The sequence below is a fragment of the Lemur catta genome, chromosome 6 (genome assembly GCF_020740605.2).
Source record: "Lemur catta isolate mLemCat1 chromosome 6, mLemCat1.pri, whole genome shotgun sequence".
NCBI classification, from domain to species: domain Eukaryota; kingdom Metazoa; phylum Chordata; class Mammalia; order Primates; family Lemuridae; genus Lemur; species Lemur catta.
Genome location: NC_059133.1, coordinates 5,819,756 through 5,835,838, shown reverse-complemented (window position 1 = coordinate 5,835,838; position 16,083 = coordinate 5,819,756). Strand labels below are relative to the sequence as shown.

Below are 16,083 nucleotides of genomic sequence, written 5' to 3'. Positions count from 1 at the left end.
TTTTGGGGGATCAGGTCACAGAGGCCAGCTCTGTCTTCCGTCTGCAGGGACATCCGAAGACCCAGTTTTAGCTCAGGCTGTGGCAGAGCCAGACCCGTGTCTGGGTCAGTCGGCTGAACTTGCTCACCCTCCTGGCAATACCGGGGGGCCAGGGGGCTGGAGAGGGTTGATGAAATACCTACCTCCCAGCCCCCATGGAGCTCCTGCCCAGGAGAGGGCACTGGGGAGTCCCTCAGGGGCCTTGGGGATGGTTGGTGGCGTTGGTTGTGGCAGTGGCTGTGGAAGGAACAAGGGGCCAAGCGGTCTTGGTGGCCCAGCATGGAGGGCACAGGAGGGGCAGCCAAGGATGGCGGAGGGTCCCAGCCCCCAGCCTGCAGTGTCAGTCACAACAATGATGCCTCCTGAGTGCCTGTACCCCTCCAACCCAGAAGGCAGGCATTGCTCTTGCCTAGGGGAACTGAGCCCAGGGGAGCAAGGTGAAGTCCCCAAGCTGGCCCCTGAGGGCAGTCAGGAGGTCCCTGTGAGCGAGGGCCCCGCAGAGTAGAGGTTGCTTCACCCAGCCCAGCAGGCCTGGCCCAGCACGTGGCCACAGTCTCACTGTGGCTGGAGCTGCCTGCGGGGCCTGGACAGCAGCTCAGGCCCAGGGGCCCCGGAACCTGCTTCTGTCCCCTCCCTTCTGCCCCACCTGCGTGCCCCTCTCAGCAGCCTGGGCTGGCATGGGCCGGGGCTGGGCTCCAACTCCTCCTCAGAAGCTGGGAGAACAGGGGACCTGCCTCCGTCAGACAAGGAGTCTGGGCGGCAAAGATTCACCCCTGCCCTTGCTGAGCTGGGGCAAAGCTAGGCTGCAGGGGCAGCTGCCTGCCTCACCCCTGCTGGCTCCTGAGGGCCCCACGTCCAGACAGGGCGCTTTCCTGGGCAGCCTGACCAGGGCTCGGTGAGGGTGGCTGCGGCACGTCTCATCTCTCCCCCTCTGCTAACTGGCCAGGGCAGCAAGCCAGGCCTCCTTCCTCGGTTCACCCCAGGGGGGATGGAGTGTTCCTCAGGGACTCTGCTCAGCGCCTGGGACTAGCTGGGACTCTTTGGGTATGGCTGGCCCCTGGAGCCTGTTTCCTCCTCTGGAAAATGGAAATGGGAGACTTGCCCACCCCCCATGGGACTGTTTAGAGATGTGTCCTTTGCAGATACATGAGTAAAAGGTGGAGCCCCAGGCCCAGTGTACAGCAAGTGCTCAGGAACAAAATGTGCTCAGGGAGAGCTCCAGGTGACACTGGCTTCATCCTGTTGTCTGGGCCTGGGGGGAGGGAAGCGCCAGCCCCTGCCCACACTGGGAAGCCCAGGGTCTACAGCAGCAGGTCCCCAGAGAGGGGAGCCCCAAGGGGCTCAGGTGCTTCAAATCCCCAATCTCTGGTTTGGCAGGGGCAGTGGGACATGGCCTCTCGGGCAGGGGTCCTGTGGCCTGGACCTTGCCCGGCTCCAAAGCTGGTAAACCCCGAGGAGGACGCGGCCACCAGGTGATGTGAATATGAGGGCAGATGCACAGCAAAGGGACTTTCACATGCACAAGATCAACTGTTTATTGCTTTTTTCCTAAAATACTATACATTTAAAGGAACTAAACTTAAAAGACTTGACAATTTTTGGTAAATCTGTAGCATAGGAACGAGGATTTCTGCTGGTAAGTTTTTATGACAGACACAGACACACATCCACTTTCCAAGCGAGACGTCGCGCTCACTGGAAAGGGCGGAAATGCATAGCTCGTGAAGGCGGGAGTGGCACTGCGTCTGAGTTACAGAAAATACAATCTTCCCCAACCCCACCCGCCTGCCATGTGACCACAGTGTAGCTCTGGCCACAGCACCCCTGGCTCTCCGGCGACTAAGGACATTCAGAGAGGCCTGTGCTGTGGGTGAGATCCAGCTTTTGTTTGTCCACAAGGAACACAGATGACTGTGACGTGTGCGATGGCTGCAAAGACACGGGCGGTTTACAGTGTTCTGCTACGGAACTAGGGATGAAGCCGGCGAGGCCAGGTCTCCACATTGAGGGGGGCCCAGCACCCACATCTGCGCCTGGGAGTGGGTCCAGCCAGCCGGCCAGGCCTGTGCCTGGATGCCGCGGACTTCACGCACTTTACAAATGAAACCCACTGTCAAAAGCTGTCAAATCTCATTAAAACAGTAGACAAGCCTTTTAGATTCTCTGGACACAAATAATATACACAGATATGCACATAGACAGATGTGTTTGCTTGAAAAGTTAGTCTTCTTACTTCCAAATCACTGATAAGACTGTTAATTTGTAAAAGAGTAAAGTTGTAAGCAAGATTAGAGTGACAATTTTTAAATATGGCAACTTCGGGAGTATACCCACGGCTGCATCTGACACTTGCCTTCAGACACCCGGATACACGGAGGGCGAGCACGGCAGGAGCCCATGACGTGCGCCCACCTTTCCGCGACACTCTCCCACCTCAAAGATCGCTTGTCGCGAGCATCAGCTGTCGCAGCTTACCCCACACAGTGGCGCGGCTGGTTAACAGCGCGGCACAGAGACGGAGACAGCAGTTCCTCGAGACTGGTGTACATCCCTCTGTGCCGTAATTTAAGTATGAATGAATGGAAGAACAGGTATAAAAAAAGTATAGCTGTACACAGCCTTTAAATTAAAAACCTCAAAATCTTTACTCAGAGAATGGCACGTAAGTTTGTTCATTTAAGTTGCAAGTGACGGGACTTGCCAGAGAAAGTGATCAGTGAACTAGAATCAGCGCGACCCACTGACTGGAGGAGAGGAGACAAGGTCAAGAGCATACAGATCCATGATAAGCCAGCGAGCACGGCGGGCAGCGGCAGGGCCGGCTCCTTCTCTGCTGTTCCGCGTCTTCCTGCGCTCAGATCCTCCAGCTGCACTTGGAAAGGTGCGGAGTCCCCGGTGGAGTGACCAGCTCGTCCGCCTGCCAGGGACACCATGAAGCCAAGAACAACGGAACCTTCATCTTCTGCAGGAACACGAGTGGACGCCCACGTGGCCGGCTGGAGGCACCAGAGCTCCTGGGCCCGCCACCTCCGTCCCTCTGCCGGCCTGCCCTACAGCCCGTCACTGGATCGTCTCCACATAATTCGCTGGGTACAGGCCAACCTGCCCATTGTCCAAGCGTCCCTTGCACCAGCCTTGCTCATCCTCATCCTCCATCTTGGTCAGCTCGTCCCCTGCGCACAAAGAGGGAAAGGGTGAGAGGGTAGGTGACATCGACCATAGGTTGGAGAGCTGCCCTCGCATGATTCGGGGCCATAGAGGGTCTCTGCCCTGGGTGGAGGGACAGGCATTCTCTTGAGGGCAGGGGAATGGCCTGGTTAGTTCTCTGCTACACTGCATTTCCCCCCTCTTTTAGAGACGAGGTTTTGCTCTGTTGCCCACAGTGGAGTACAGTGGTGCGATCATAGGTCACTATAGCCTTGAACTCCTGGTCTCAAGTGATCCTCCCACCTCCGCCTCTTCAGTAGCTGGGACGACAGGTACATGCCCCAATGCCCAACTAATTTTTCTTAATTACTTTTTTTTTTTTATAATGGGTTCTCGCTATGTTGCCCAGGCTGATCTTGAACTCCTGGGCTGAAGTGATCCTCCTGCCTCAAGTCATTGGGATTACTGTTGGGGGCCACTGTGCCTGGTGGAAACTATAGTTTAAGATGCCTTTCTCTGGCCTGGCGTGGTGGCTCACGTCTGTAATCCTAGCACTCTGGGAGGCCGAGGCTGCTGGATCGTTTGAGCTCAGGAGTTCGAAACCAGCCTGAGCAAGAGTGAGACCCTGTCTCTACTAAAAAATAGAAAGAAATTAGCTGGACAACTAAAAATATATAGAAAAAATTAGCTGGGCATGGTGGCACATGCCTGTAGTCCCAGCTACTCGGGAGGCTGAGGCAGGAGGATCGCTTGAGCCCAGGAGTTTGAGGTTGCTATGAGCTAGGCTGATGCCACGGCACTCTAGCCCGGGCAATAGAGTGAGACTCTGTCTCAAAAATAAATAAATAAATAAATGGGGAAAAAAAAAAAAAAAAAGATGCCTCTTTGGTCACGAGGTGGCAAGCAGCCAGAGCACCACCAAAGCTGGAACACAGGCCGCGCTGGCTGGGAGCTAATTTTCCATCGTAAAGAAGTGAAGTAACACAGAAAACGGACAAAACAGACAGGAAACCTCTTGAGTTATGCAAATGTGAACTGGTGGTTAGAAATGTTTCTTTCAATCAGTTTGCTTTTGACAATTCGCTTGGAGCTGGAGGAAACATTTTAAACCTATAAAATTACTGTAAAACATAATAGATTGAATAAGATTGAAAAAGAATTAGAAATTAAAAACAAACCAACAAAGTCAGGGGTAATAACCCCAACCAAAGATATCAGAAAACTGGCCAAAGATGGCTTAAAGGCACTAACAAAATTTCTAAAACTGGCCGGAGGAACCTGATGACCACCCCTAGAGCCAAGTATCTGGGGACAGCTGGCAGGCACCACTGGGCACCAAGGGGAAGTGGCTAAAGGCTGGGTTAGGAGCCTGGCCTTTGGGCACAAGCCCCCACCGCCACCCGAGCAGGGGGATGAGGCAGTCGTCCTCAACGCGTAGCCCAGGGGCAGGGGCACGCCTCAGCCTGTGAGTTCTGGCCCAGCACCCCTCTTCTTGGAGGGGTGGGTGCTGGCTCTGGGGCGGCATCAAGGAGGGGGCAAGGTAGGGGGGAAACTTGGGTTGCTGTGGCCTGCTCTGGGCCTGGGCCCCGCCGGCCTCCTTAGACAGGCTCCAGTGCTTTCACACGGAAGGCTGCAGCCCATTTTGGTAAACCGTAGCCAGTTTTTTTTTTTTTTTAAAAAGGCATTGGATAGAAAATCTCCACCGGCAGAGCACACAGGAAGGACCCAGACCCAGACTGTTGTATAAAACCATGGTTTCTGCTATGGTGACACAGGTGAGTGTGGGCAAGTGTGTACACACGTGGCTGCAGGAAGAACGTTTGAAAGGTGCTGCCTGAGACAAGGCCCCGCCTGGCCCAGGGGCACGCTGAGTGCCAGGGGCTCCTCTGGCAGCTGGGACCCCTGCGGAAAGGTTTCCCTTGGGGACCTGCAGGGCTGGCTGCTCCCAGAGTGCGTGTGGGCAGCCCCCTGGTCTTGGCCAAGAGCTTGTTCTGTGTGAGCGGCCTGTGCCCTGTTCCCAGCCTCAGCGCACACGGCATCTGGGCAAAGGCACAAGCTGCCTCACTGTTTCCTGAGCTCTGACATCGAGCACGTGCTGCTTTTGAAATTGGAGAGTGGCAGGGCTGGCTGTGAGGACTCACCCGGGAAAACAGCAGGAACTTTACCAGGCTTAGAAAAAATTGCAAACCTCCCGGAGCAGGTTGGATGCCCTCATCCCCAGGTGCTGGCAGGAGCCCACCTACCAGCCTTGAAGCTTAGCTCGTCATGCTCCTGGCCCTCGTAGTCATAAAGGGCCCGGACTCGCACTTCCATCCCTGAAGTGGTGTCCTCGTCGAACGGGTTTGAATCCCCGTTGGCATCCGTGGAGGAGAATGGGTTGTTGGACTCATCGTCTGACCAGTCGGTGGGGTAGCTCTGGGTCTTCTCGTAGCTGCTCACACTGCAAGAAAGGGGTTGACACAAGGCCCTCAGCAGGGGCTGGCGGAGGGCATGAGGCCTCACGCAGAGCCTCTGCCCCCGTCAGAGGAGGGCACAGGAGCTGTGAGGCGCAAGGCTGAGGGCTCCTTCCGAAAACACACAGCTCTCTCCAGCATGGGTGGAGCCAGGCCCTGGCAAGAATTCATGCCATCCAAATTCAACCTGAGCCACCAATAGGCAGAGGCAGGCGGCTGGTGGTGGCCCACACCAGTGCCCCAGAGGCAGACATGGGGGCCCCACTGCTGCAGGTCCCCAGCAGGACGCCTGTCTGTCTTCCTGTGGTGGCGGTGCCCGGGCCTTGAAGGGTTAATGGAGGACAGAGAAAAAGCAACCGAAGATTGTTAGCTGTGCCCACCCCGAGAAATGGAGACGCCAGAGGCTGTCCACCAGCAGGCGTGGGCCAGGTGCGCAGTGCCCAGGTGCCCGCCTCCTGCAGGGCCGCATGCACTGCTGAATGCTGATGGGCAAGACCTGGGCCAGACCCCTGGACAGAGAGAGGGAGACAGAGCGAGTGAGGCGGGAACCAGGGGGAAGTATTAGTTCACCAACTTTTTGGTCTTAATGTCTTCCTTCTCACTGACGGTGCTGCCCGTGTCATCCTCGTCCTCGAAGGGGTTGTAGCTCGACTGTGACTGCGCGGACTGCGCAGGGTTGCTCAGGACACTAAGGTTGCTATGGGGAGAGAGAGAGCTTTCAGGGGACCCCAGCACAGCGGGGGCCCGCGGAGGGTTCTGGTAACTCCCAGTTGCACGATCTCAAGGGGCAGATCAGCTCCTCATCTGACTGGAGGAGGACTATGTTGTTTCAACAGAAAGGTTATTTAGTAAAGCATGTGGCAATACTTAGGCTGTGAAACTCGCTTAAAGTGTCTAGGAGAGAACAGGATTCCATCTCCCTTCTTGTGTCTGGAGGCAGTCAATTCAGAGTAGGGGCGCTGGGCTGGGGGGCAGCCGCCACAGTGGGAGCAAAAGTGGGATCCAGGTGCAGGGCTTCTCCCAGCCCTCATTCCCACGCTATGGGCAGGGGTCTCCTGAGCTGCTGACGTGCAGCCGGGTGGTCCTGGGAGCCCCTCCTCTTGACTACTGTGGGGTTCAGCGGCCAGTCCCCTGTCCTACTGGGGCTGGAGCTTCCAAAGTCAGGGCTAAAGCCTGCTGCACAGAACTTTCCAGTAGAAAAAAGGATTCCTTTTGTGCTCCAGAGAGAGAAAATCCATTCATGCAATGGTATCAACTGCCTACTGTGTGCCAGGCCCAGAGTGAAGGCCACAGAGACCTGAGCCAAGCCCTGCCCGAGGGCTGGGAGCCAGGGAGATGGGCTGAAGGGACTGCAGGGCACTCCGTGCTACACAGGAGGCCATGGTGAGACGGACCCGGCATCCCACCCCGTGCCCGGCCCAATGGCCTGGGCCTCCCTGGGCAGCACCACCCCATGCCTCCGCGTCCACGGCTTCAGGGAGCAGCACCCAGACATTGGAAGGGTGGCTCAGTCTGAGCATCCCCCAGCCCAGAGCTGAGAAGGGAGGCATGGAAGTGCCTCAAATGCCACCAGAGTGACTCAGTGGCCAGCAACTGCCTCATCAGTTTCAGTCCGGTGAGGGACACTGGATCCAGGCCTGCTGGAGCCCGACATTCACGCCATGTGTCTGGGACCAGCAGGCCATCCTCCCTCCCAGCACCTTTTTCCAGCAGGCGTCTGTGCGAGGGGTCGGTGGTGGGCAGCTGAGCTGGTGCAGCAGCCTCGGCCAGCCTGAGCCCCCAGGGTCTCCCCTGAAGTGGTCTCACCTCCCCACCCTGCCAGGCACACAGGTGCTAGCCTGGTCTCTGGAACAGGCGCTTATTGCTAAGACAGCATGCACAGCAGCTAGATGACAAATGGCCACCGTCTGCTGGGGCTACAGGAAGGCCACGGGAACCTGGGCTGAGCCTTCCTAGGAAGCCCCAGCCACAGGTGACTATTACTGGATGTGGCACGGAAGCCTCTGGCAGGCCCTACAGGCAAGGCCCTCTCTAGCACACTCTCCAGAGGGCTTTAATGACCATGGGACCGTCCCTTATACCCACAACTCATTTTCAGCCAGCAACGAAGCCAGAAATAACCAAAACTCTCAGCAAAGAGGTGATTTAAAAGGGGACACCTGGCAGTCCTCTCCTGCCCCTCCTTCGACTGGCGCCCGCACACAACATGGAAAACAAGCACAAAGCTTGCCAGCACTGGAACTGCCTGAAGGGAACCAGTGACGGTGGGCTCCCACCTGCCGCGTCCATGCAGGGCAGCGCCACAACTGGGGACACGAATGACCAGCCCTGACATAAGGTCCCGCATTGCACGGGCCTGATACACACTCATGGCAAAGGCTGCCGCTTTGGATCTTTCAGCAGCTCCGGCACCGGAGGGAAGATGATCCTTCCCCAACATGCCCGTGGGCCACTGCCCACGGAGCCCAGGGAGCTTCTGGAAAGGAGCCCATGGTGGTCTCTGCACACTGGGGAATCGGCCAGCTGTCCACGCTGGGGCTGTCCTAGGACCACGCAGATAACTCGGGGGACCCTCCCACGGGATGGAATGAGGCTGCGCTCACTCACCTGCTGGGCTTGTTCTGTAGAGACTGGTCGCCTGTCTGGTTGACGCCCATCAGGGTGACACCATCAGCAGTCTTCTTCTTCTCTCTCCGGCTGAGAGTTCGATTCAGGTCTGCAGACCACTCCTAGGCAACAGGCATTGAGGGAGCGAAAGCAGGAGGTTCATTTGTTGGAAGCCACATCCATCTGCAATGTCCACCCAGCACTGTCCCTTGTCTTCCAGCAGACCTCAGGCTCCCCATGCCTGTGGACCCAAATGACCTGAACGCTCTCCTTGCTGTTCAAACTGGGGACTCCTCAGGGGGCCTGGCTGTCAGCACTGTTACAGCTGCCCAATCCTCGCCTGTGCACCCCCTCCTGGGAGGAACAGACTTTCCAGGACACAGGGTGGGTGACAGCAGACCAGGGCCAACACATAGCATCCTCCATCCAGCCCGGGGCCTCCCAATCCTGCCCCCCGCCCATCACGGCTCTCAGCCCCAGCCCGCTCAGACTTGAAGCTCCCCGCACCATGTCCATTGAGCCTCTGAAAGGAGACAGGAGCCCGCCTCTGAGGAGCTTGTCCTCAAGTGCTGATGTCCTAAACTGTCTCTGGGTTATGGGGTCAAGACAGTGGGCTGAGGGGCCCTGAGCAAGCCTGCCACATGGAAAACCAAACCCTGGATGGCAAATAAAACCAAGAGCCAGGAGGCCACTGCTAACAAAAGGGACAGGCGAGCAGACTCTGACCACACAAGTCTCCAAGGAGCGGAGCCCTCCTTGGTGAGTTTACCCCGGAACTTCTGTTTAATCTGAGCAGCATGCTGGGGGCCGACAAGGCCAAGTCAAATGTTTATCTCCCTGAAGCTTTATTAGGTTGGTGCAAAAGTAATCGCTGTTTTAGCATTGTTGAAATTTGCCGTTTGATATTAGAATACATTCTTAAATACATGTGCTTATGTTATACTTCATTTTAACATGCATTTCTTGCTTTGTTTTTTTGCTAATGACTTATTACTTGCTGTTTATTTTATATTTATTTTAGACTACGGAAATGATGTTAGACAAAAAGCAAAATCAAGCGATTTTCTTATTTGAATCCAAAATGGGTTGTAAAGTAGTGGAGACAACTTGCAACATCAACAATGCACTTGGCCCAGGAACTGCTAACAAATGCACAGTGCAGTGGTGGTTCAAGAAGTTTTGCCAAGGAGACAAGAGCCTTGAAGATGAGGAACACAATGGCCGGCCATTGGAAGTTGACAATGACCAACTGAGAGCAACTCGGAGTTGATACACAAGAAGGTGCCGAAGAACTCAATGTCGACCATTCTGTGGTCGTTTGGCTTTTGAAGCAAATTGGAAAGGTGAAAAAGCTTGATGAGTGGTTGCCTCATGAGCTGACCAAAAATCAAAACAATCATCATTTTGAAGTGTTGTCTTCTCTTCTTGTACACAACAATGAAGCATTCCTCAATCAGATTGTGACATGTGACGAAAAGTGGATTTTATATGTCAACTGGTGATGACCAGCTCAGTGATTGGACCGAGAAGCAGCTCCAAAGTACTTCACAAAACCAAACTTGCACCAAAAAAGGTCATGGTCACTGTTGGGTGGTCTGCTGTCAGTCTGATCCACTACAGCTTTCTGAATCCTGTAGAAACCATGACATCTGAGAAGTACGCTCAGTAAATTGGTGAGAGGCACAGAAAACTGCAACGCCTGCAGCTGGCATTGTTCAACAGAAAGGGCCCGATTCTCCACGACAACGCCTGACCGCACACTGCATAACCAACACTTCAAAAGTTGAACAAATTGTGCTATGAAGTTTTGCCTCATCCCCCGTATTCATCTGACCTCTCTCCAACCCACTACCACTTCTTCAAGCACCTCGACAACTTTTTTTTTTAATTTTAAAATGTTAAAACTTTTGTCGTCATGGCAGGGTATTGGGAAAAGTTTTCAATTAGCAATAATCACGCCTTAGATAAACCTCATTGGCTACGATACTGCCAGTGCACAAAGCTCCACAACTTTTTACAGGGAAAACGCTTACACAACCAGCAGGATGCAGAAAATGCTTTCCAAGAATTCGAGGAATCCCAAAGCACGGATTTTTACGCTACAGGAATAAACAAACTTATTTCTCATTGCCAAAAATGTGTTGATTGTAATGGTTCCTATTTTGATTAACAAAGATGTGGTGGAGCCTAGTTATAATGATTTAAAATTCATGATCCGAAATCGCAATTATTTTGCACCAACTTAATACTACTTTCCTAGCAGTGAACAGGTTTTTATCAACTGTGCCGAAAACAGAGGTGGGGGGAAAGACCAAAGGAGGCTACGTCTTTATTCCCCAGAAAAGCATGTGTGTGCATGCATGTCTGTGTGTGTCTGTGTGTGCATGCACACATGCATTTAATGAATTCTCCTTCCCTCCCGTGTCCACCCTTCAACAAACAACTTGAATTAAAACTTGTGTGGTTGAGCCCACAGCTTTGCTCACATGCAGTTACAGAACTTCAAGGTTATAAGCCATCTTAGAAACATCAAGTCTAACCTGTCGGTTTGTCAGATTAGGAAACTGAGGCCCAGAAAGGAAAAGTGACTTGCCCACGGAGAATGGGTGGCAGACCTGGGCCCGACTCCAAATCTGGGTCATCTTTTTGTCTGTTAATTATTTTCCTGACTGAACTCAATTGGAAGCTCAGAGTTCACCATAGTGACTTTTGAATATAAATCTATCCTGACTGGGTGGCTTCCAAGGGTGGATGGGTCAACATCAAGCAGACTTTGAACGGAAGCGCCAGCTTTTAACAATTCTGACAACGAGGCTGCGCAGCTGAACGGCTGCCAGCCAGGCTGGGAGCCACACACACAGACCCGGGGGCTGGACACACACTACAGGGGGCTTGGCACTCAGTGAGTCAGCCAGAACACAGACACTTACTTCATCCTTGTGGCATGGAAAATAAAAACAAATAATTTCATTAGAGAAAGTCAGGCACGTCCTACAATAGCTGCAAAAGTGTGCTGCTTCCCAGCCAGGGACCCACAGAGAGAAGGGCCTCGTGGGCTCTGGCTGGGACACCCACCCCAGTGGGACAGCCTGTCAAATATTCCTCCCCACCATTCTTCCTCTTGGTATCGGCAGCACCTGTAGGGAGCCAGGTGATTCACAGGGGCTTTCCTGTGCCACACTAGGAACAGTAAACCCCTGCTGTGGGCCGAAATCCCAGCTGTGCACAAAACATATAAGCACGCTTCTATGCCAATGTGCCAGGCTTTGTGCCATCCATCCAGGGCCCCTGCCACTCAGGAAGGACCCTGTGGATGGGGCACAACCTGCTCTGCAGCCTCCAGCTGGGGGCAATCCTGAGGATGGTGCAGGAGTGCCCAGCTGCAGGAGCCCACACTGTCATTTGGAGAAATCTTCCTGTGAAGGCCCAGAAAACACAAGCCCAAGTGTGAGGACTGACAAAAACGCAGCTAAGGAGCCAAAGAGGCTTCTGTGTGGTGGGCCGGGGCCAGGGTGAGGGCCTGACAAGAGTAACCACTCAGCGAGCCGGGCCCTGGGCCAGTAACCCTGCATGCACCAGGTCACTGCCTTCCCCAGCAACCCGAGGAGGTAGGTGCTGTTGTCATGTCCACTTTGTGCACAAGAAAGCTGAGTCACAAAAAAGGGCGAATGGTTGCTTCGCTGCCTGGGTTGGCAGACACCATGTGCTTCAGCCTCTGTCACGAGGGAACAGGCATGGCAAGACTTTCGGCTTCTGCCTTCTATGCTACCATTGGAGGGCCAGGTGGGGCCTCGTGACCCAACCCTAGAGCTGGACTAGTCCTGAGATCCCCAAGCCCTCAGACTTTGTAAAGATATTAGAAGGAGCAAGATTAATTGAATTTAATGGCTGGAGTATGGAAAAGTCCATTGTTTGAAGGGTAAGGAGGGCTGCCCACTGGGACTGTTTCCCCACTGTGAGGCCTGGGGACACTGTGGCTGCCCCCTTCCTGGCCATCCCGCAGGGTAGGGTAGGGCAGGGCAGGGACCCGAGGTCCTATGTGTCCTGTGGCTCCTGCCACTCACTAGGAGGGAAGGGAATGCTAGTGGTTAACAAGTGACAGTCAAATTTTCTTAACTGGAAAGAATATAATTGTACCATCACCAGAGATTCAGAAGGCCTCAGTAATGCCTGGAGACTCCTGGAACTCTAAACATCAACTCGGTCTGTACCATAGCTATGCATAAAGGCTGCCTAATAAACAGGGAAAACTCCAGCATAGAATCCAGAGCGAGAAAGACTTTATTTTATTTATTTATCTTTTTTAGACAGAGTCTCACTCTCTTGCCTGGGCTAGAGTGCCGTGGTGTCAGCCTAGTTCACAGAAACCTCAAACTCCTGGGCTCAAGCGATCCTCCTGCCTCAGCCTCCCGGGTAGCTGGGACTACAAGCATGCGCCATCATGCATGGCTAATTTTTTCTATATATTTTTAGTTGTCCAGCTAATATCTTTTCTATTTTTAATAGAGACGGGGTCTCGCTCTTGCTTGGGCTGGTCTCGAACTCCTGAGCTCAAATGATCCACTGGTCTTGGCCTCCCAGAGTGCTAGGATTACAGGCGTGAGCCACCATGTCTGGCTCTGTTTTTTTTTTTTTTTTTTTTTTTAAGACAGAGTCTCGCTTTGTCACCCTGTCTAGAGTGCAGTGTTGTCATCTTAGCTCATAACAACCTCAAACTTCTAGGCTCAAGTGATCCTTCTGCCTCAGCCTCCCACATAGCTGGGACTACAGGCGTGCACCACCATACACAGCTAAGTTTTCTATTTTTTTTTTTTTTAGAGAGAGACAGGGTCTCACTCTTGCTCAGCTGGTCTCCAACTCCTGAGCTCAGGTGATCCTCCTGCCTCAGCCTCCCAGAGTGCTAGGTTTAAAGGTGTGAGCCACTGTGCCCAGCTAAGAAAGACATTGTATAATTCAACTCTGTGGACCCAGGTCCCCTCCCAGGCCAATGGGGTCACGGGGACAGCCTCCTCTTACCTCAAACTGTGGCCAGTTCATGGCCATGCCGGGCCCATGATTGGCTCTGAACCACCTCAGGTCCTCCACCGCGTCGGCTGCCCTGATGCTCTGCTCCAGGTCGTGGTAAATGGTTTTGTAGCTAAACCAGGGAGAGAAGCATAGCTCTTTTGGAAGGCAGGCACCAGACACAGCAGTCTCTGTGGTCTCTGCAGCCCACACTAGAGTCGATTTTACAGACACAGATTAGGGACACTCCTGCCCTGGCTTAGATAGAAGGTCACCTGGCTCCCACATGTCCAGATGGGGACAGACAACCACCACAGCTTCAGCTTTTGACAAATGAGCTTTAAATCAAACCAGGTGGCAACAAATGAGCTTTGCTCTGCATCAGACAAAGCAAAAGGCATTGGCATGTGGACCACGTGGACACCACTCTGTGTGGTCCCACAGAATCAGGTCCAGAGTTGAGGAAGAGAAAACTAGAGTAGGCCAGGAAGTATCCTCATCCCTCATCTATGTCAGCAAAGCTGGAAGGGTTACATCCAGACGTGCAAATGCAGTACGCAAAGATCACCTGGTGCTGCAGGACACCCCCCACCAAGACAGGTGGGGGACGCCTTCTGCTCGGCAGCTCTGATCTCGCCTTCCCAGGGGGCTGCCCCAGAGGGCAGGGGTATGTCCCACTGCTGGACCTGACAGCCTCACGTATAATCTGCGTGGCTGCCACGTCACGCACCGTCGCTGGCCTCAGAGCCCTCCTCTGTTGAGCAGGCACAATGCCCTCTGTTAAGGGCTGGGCTGCATTGTCCACAAAAGATAAGCTGGAGTTCTAACTCCAGTGCCACAGAATGTGACCTTACTTGAAAATGGGGTCTTTGTAGGGATAATTGGCCCTAATCCAATATGACTGGTGTCCTTATACAAAAGGGAAATTTGGACCCAGAGACAGACACAGAGGGAAGATGGTCATATGCACAATGCAAGTTATTTGACACACAGAAGAGCTGGACGCAAGCCTGGCCCTGCCTTTTGCCAGCTGTACGGCCCAGGGCAAGTCATTTAACCTCACCCAGCCTCAGTTTCCTCATCAATAAGATGGGGACAGTGCCACCTACTTTATAAGACTGTCATGAAAATTAATTGAATGGTAGCAGAGTAGCTGTGCTTTTGACTATTCTTACACAGGAGACAAAGGGAATGTAATTTCTCATTAACAACAAGCCTTGACCTGAGGTTCATTTCTAAGCAGCCCTGCTAGATGGATGACAGGAGTCTATGTCCCCTCAGTTAGCTTGGACCTGCACCCTAATGAAAGTGTCATGGGACCAAAGACGAGGAAAGCACAGAAGTAGTATCACAGCTTCTGTTTCATAATTCAGAACTGAGTCTTGGAGGGTCTGTGCTGCCCGGGGCCTAGAACCACTGAGAAGTCAGGACTGAGCTGACAGCAAGTTGCTCTGGATGGAAAGGATCTCAAAAAGGGCCTCAAAGATGGACTGTCCTGGGGTCAGGGCACAGCTAGCCTGGAAATGCTAGACTCACACCCGGGTGGATTTCAGATACACCAGCTGCGGCTGGTCCTAGCTGCAGCTCCAGAACGGGTGGCCTGCCTTCCTGCCCAGACCCACGAGCGGAGCTGGCAGAGCATGCTGGCCCTATCTGCCCAGGCCAGCGACCGGCTGGTCCAGCCAGGCCCCACAGGCAGCGGGGCACTGCACAGGTCGGCCATGACTACAGCTGCAGACGGGCCCTCACTGGGCATCAAGATGACAGAAAAGCAGGAGAACCGACCCACTGAGAGAAGACTTTCTGATTCATGCTGCCATCCCAAGCCTCGAGAGCAGCAACTTTGCACTGACTTCATCGAGATGTGTTTTTCAGCTCAAAGGAAACTTACCTGGCCACATTGGACAGGTCTAGGTGCTTCTGAACCTCCAGCAGAACCTCCCGGAAGAAGCGCAGGCGCTTCTCCTCGAACTGCTGGCACTGTTCAAACACCTGCTCCATGTTCTCCATGTACTGGGGCGTGCCCTGGTCAAGCTCCTTCAGGGACTTCTCATACTTCTCTTTGGTCTAAATGAAAATCCATGCACAAGATGAAGGTTCATTTCCATTCGGCCCTCGGCTCACCCCACCCTCCCCTGGAGCTTCTCAGGACTCTCCAGATTCCAAACCCAAGGAGCAGGAGCTCTGGAGTCTGAGAGACTTCAAGTTCAAGCCCCAGTCCCTCCAATTCTGCAAGGTAAATCACACTCCTGGCATCTGCCCTCTCCACTGGATTAAGGTGTAAACAGGTAGACCAGGCAAAGAAGCAGTCCCCCTGGGGCTCCGTGTGCATGGTCCCGAGCATGTCACACACCCTTGGCCTCTGTCCCTGTAAGAAAGGGCTGTGCTGGGTCACCCTTGAGCGTCGGACCTGGCCCACAGCAGCAGTGGCTCGGTGAGTCACCTTGAAGACAAGCTCAGGGCTGGGCCGAATGCTGGCGCTCACTCTTGTTTTCTTGGAGTCTCACTGTCCTTATCAGATAATGGGGACACTTTCTCCTTCCTAGTGTTCTGATATTTAAGTGCCAGGAGCATTCAAGAAAGTCCTGCTCCCTTGTCCTCCAGCCCACTCCTCCCCCGCATGCAGCTGTTCCTTCCCAGACTATCCCAAGAAGGGTTTTACAAGAAAGGAGATGTTAGGAGCAGGTATGGCCCATCCCAAGAGTATCTAGAGACAGCTAGAAAATGCGTGAAATCCTGACACTTGGCTAACGTGAGCAGGAGCATCTGGCAGGGACGGGCCTCAAGGTCAATGACCTCATGCTCGCAGACTTCCCTCCCCTCTCCCTCAGTG

General features: G+C 53.8%; 1 protein-coding gene and 1 pseudogene across 7 annotated transcripts in view; both read right to left on the bottom strand.

The window, feature by feature from the left end:
- Positions 1 to 1,556: 1,556 nt before the first annotated feature.
- PACSIN2 (protein kinase C and casein kinase substrate in neurons 2) overlaps positions 1,557 to 16,083 on the bottom strand; it is a 141,961-nt gene continuing 127,434 nt past the window's right edge. For 6 of the 7 annotated variants that reach the window (XM_045554738.1, XM_045554735.1, XM_045554740.1 and 3 more), the window contains exons 6-11: positions 15,142 to 15,317; positions 13,263 to 13,383; positions 8,247 to 8,368; positions 6,214 to 6,336; positions 5,430 to 5,626; positions 1,557 to 3,212 (exon numbers count right to left, since the gene is read on the bottom strand). In XM_045554738.1, coding sequence (XP_045410694.1) covers positions 3,100 to 3,212; positions 5,430 to 5,626; positions 6,214 to 6,336; positions 8,247 to 8,368; positions 13,263 to 13,383; positions 15,142 to 15,317 — 852 coding nt within the window. In that variant the 3' untranslated portion in view covers positions 1,557 to 3,099. The remainder of the gene's footprint in view (positions 3,213 to 5,429; positions 5,627 to 6,213; positions 6,337 to 8,246; positions 8,369 to 13,262; positions 13,384 to 15,141; positions 15,318 to 16,083) is intronic. The other variant, XM_045554741.1, reaches the window with a different exon arrangement.
- On the bottom strand, positions 10,130 to 10,250 carry LOC123640804 (annotated as a pseudogene).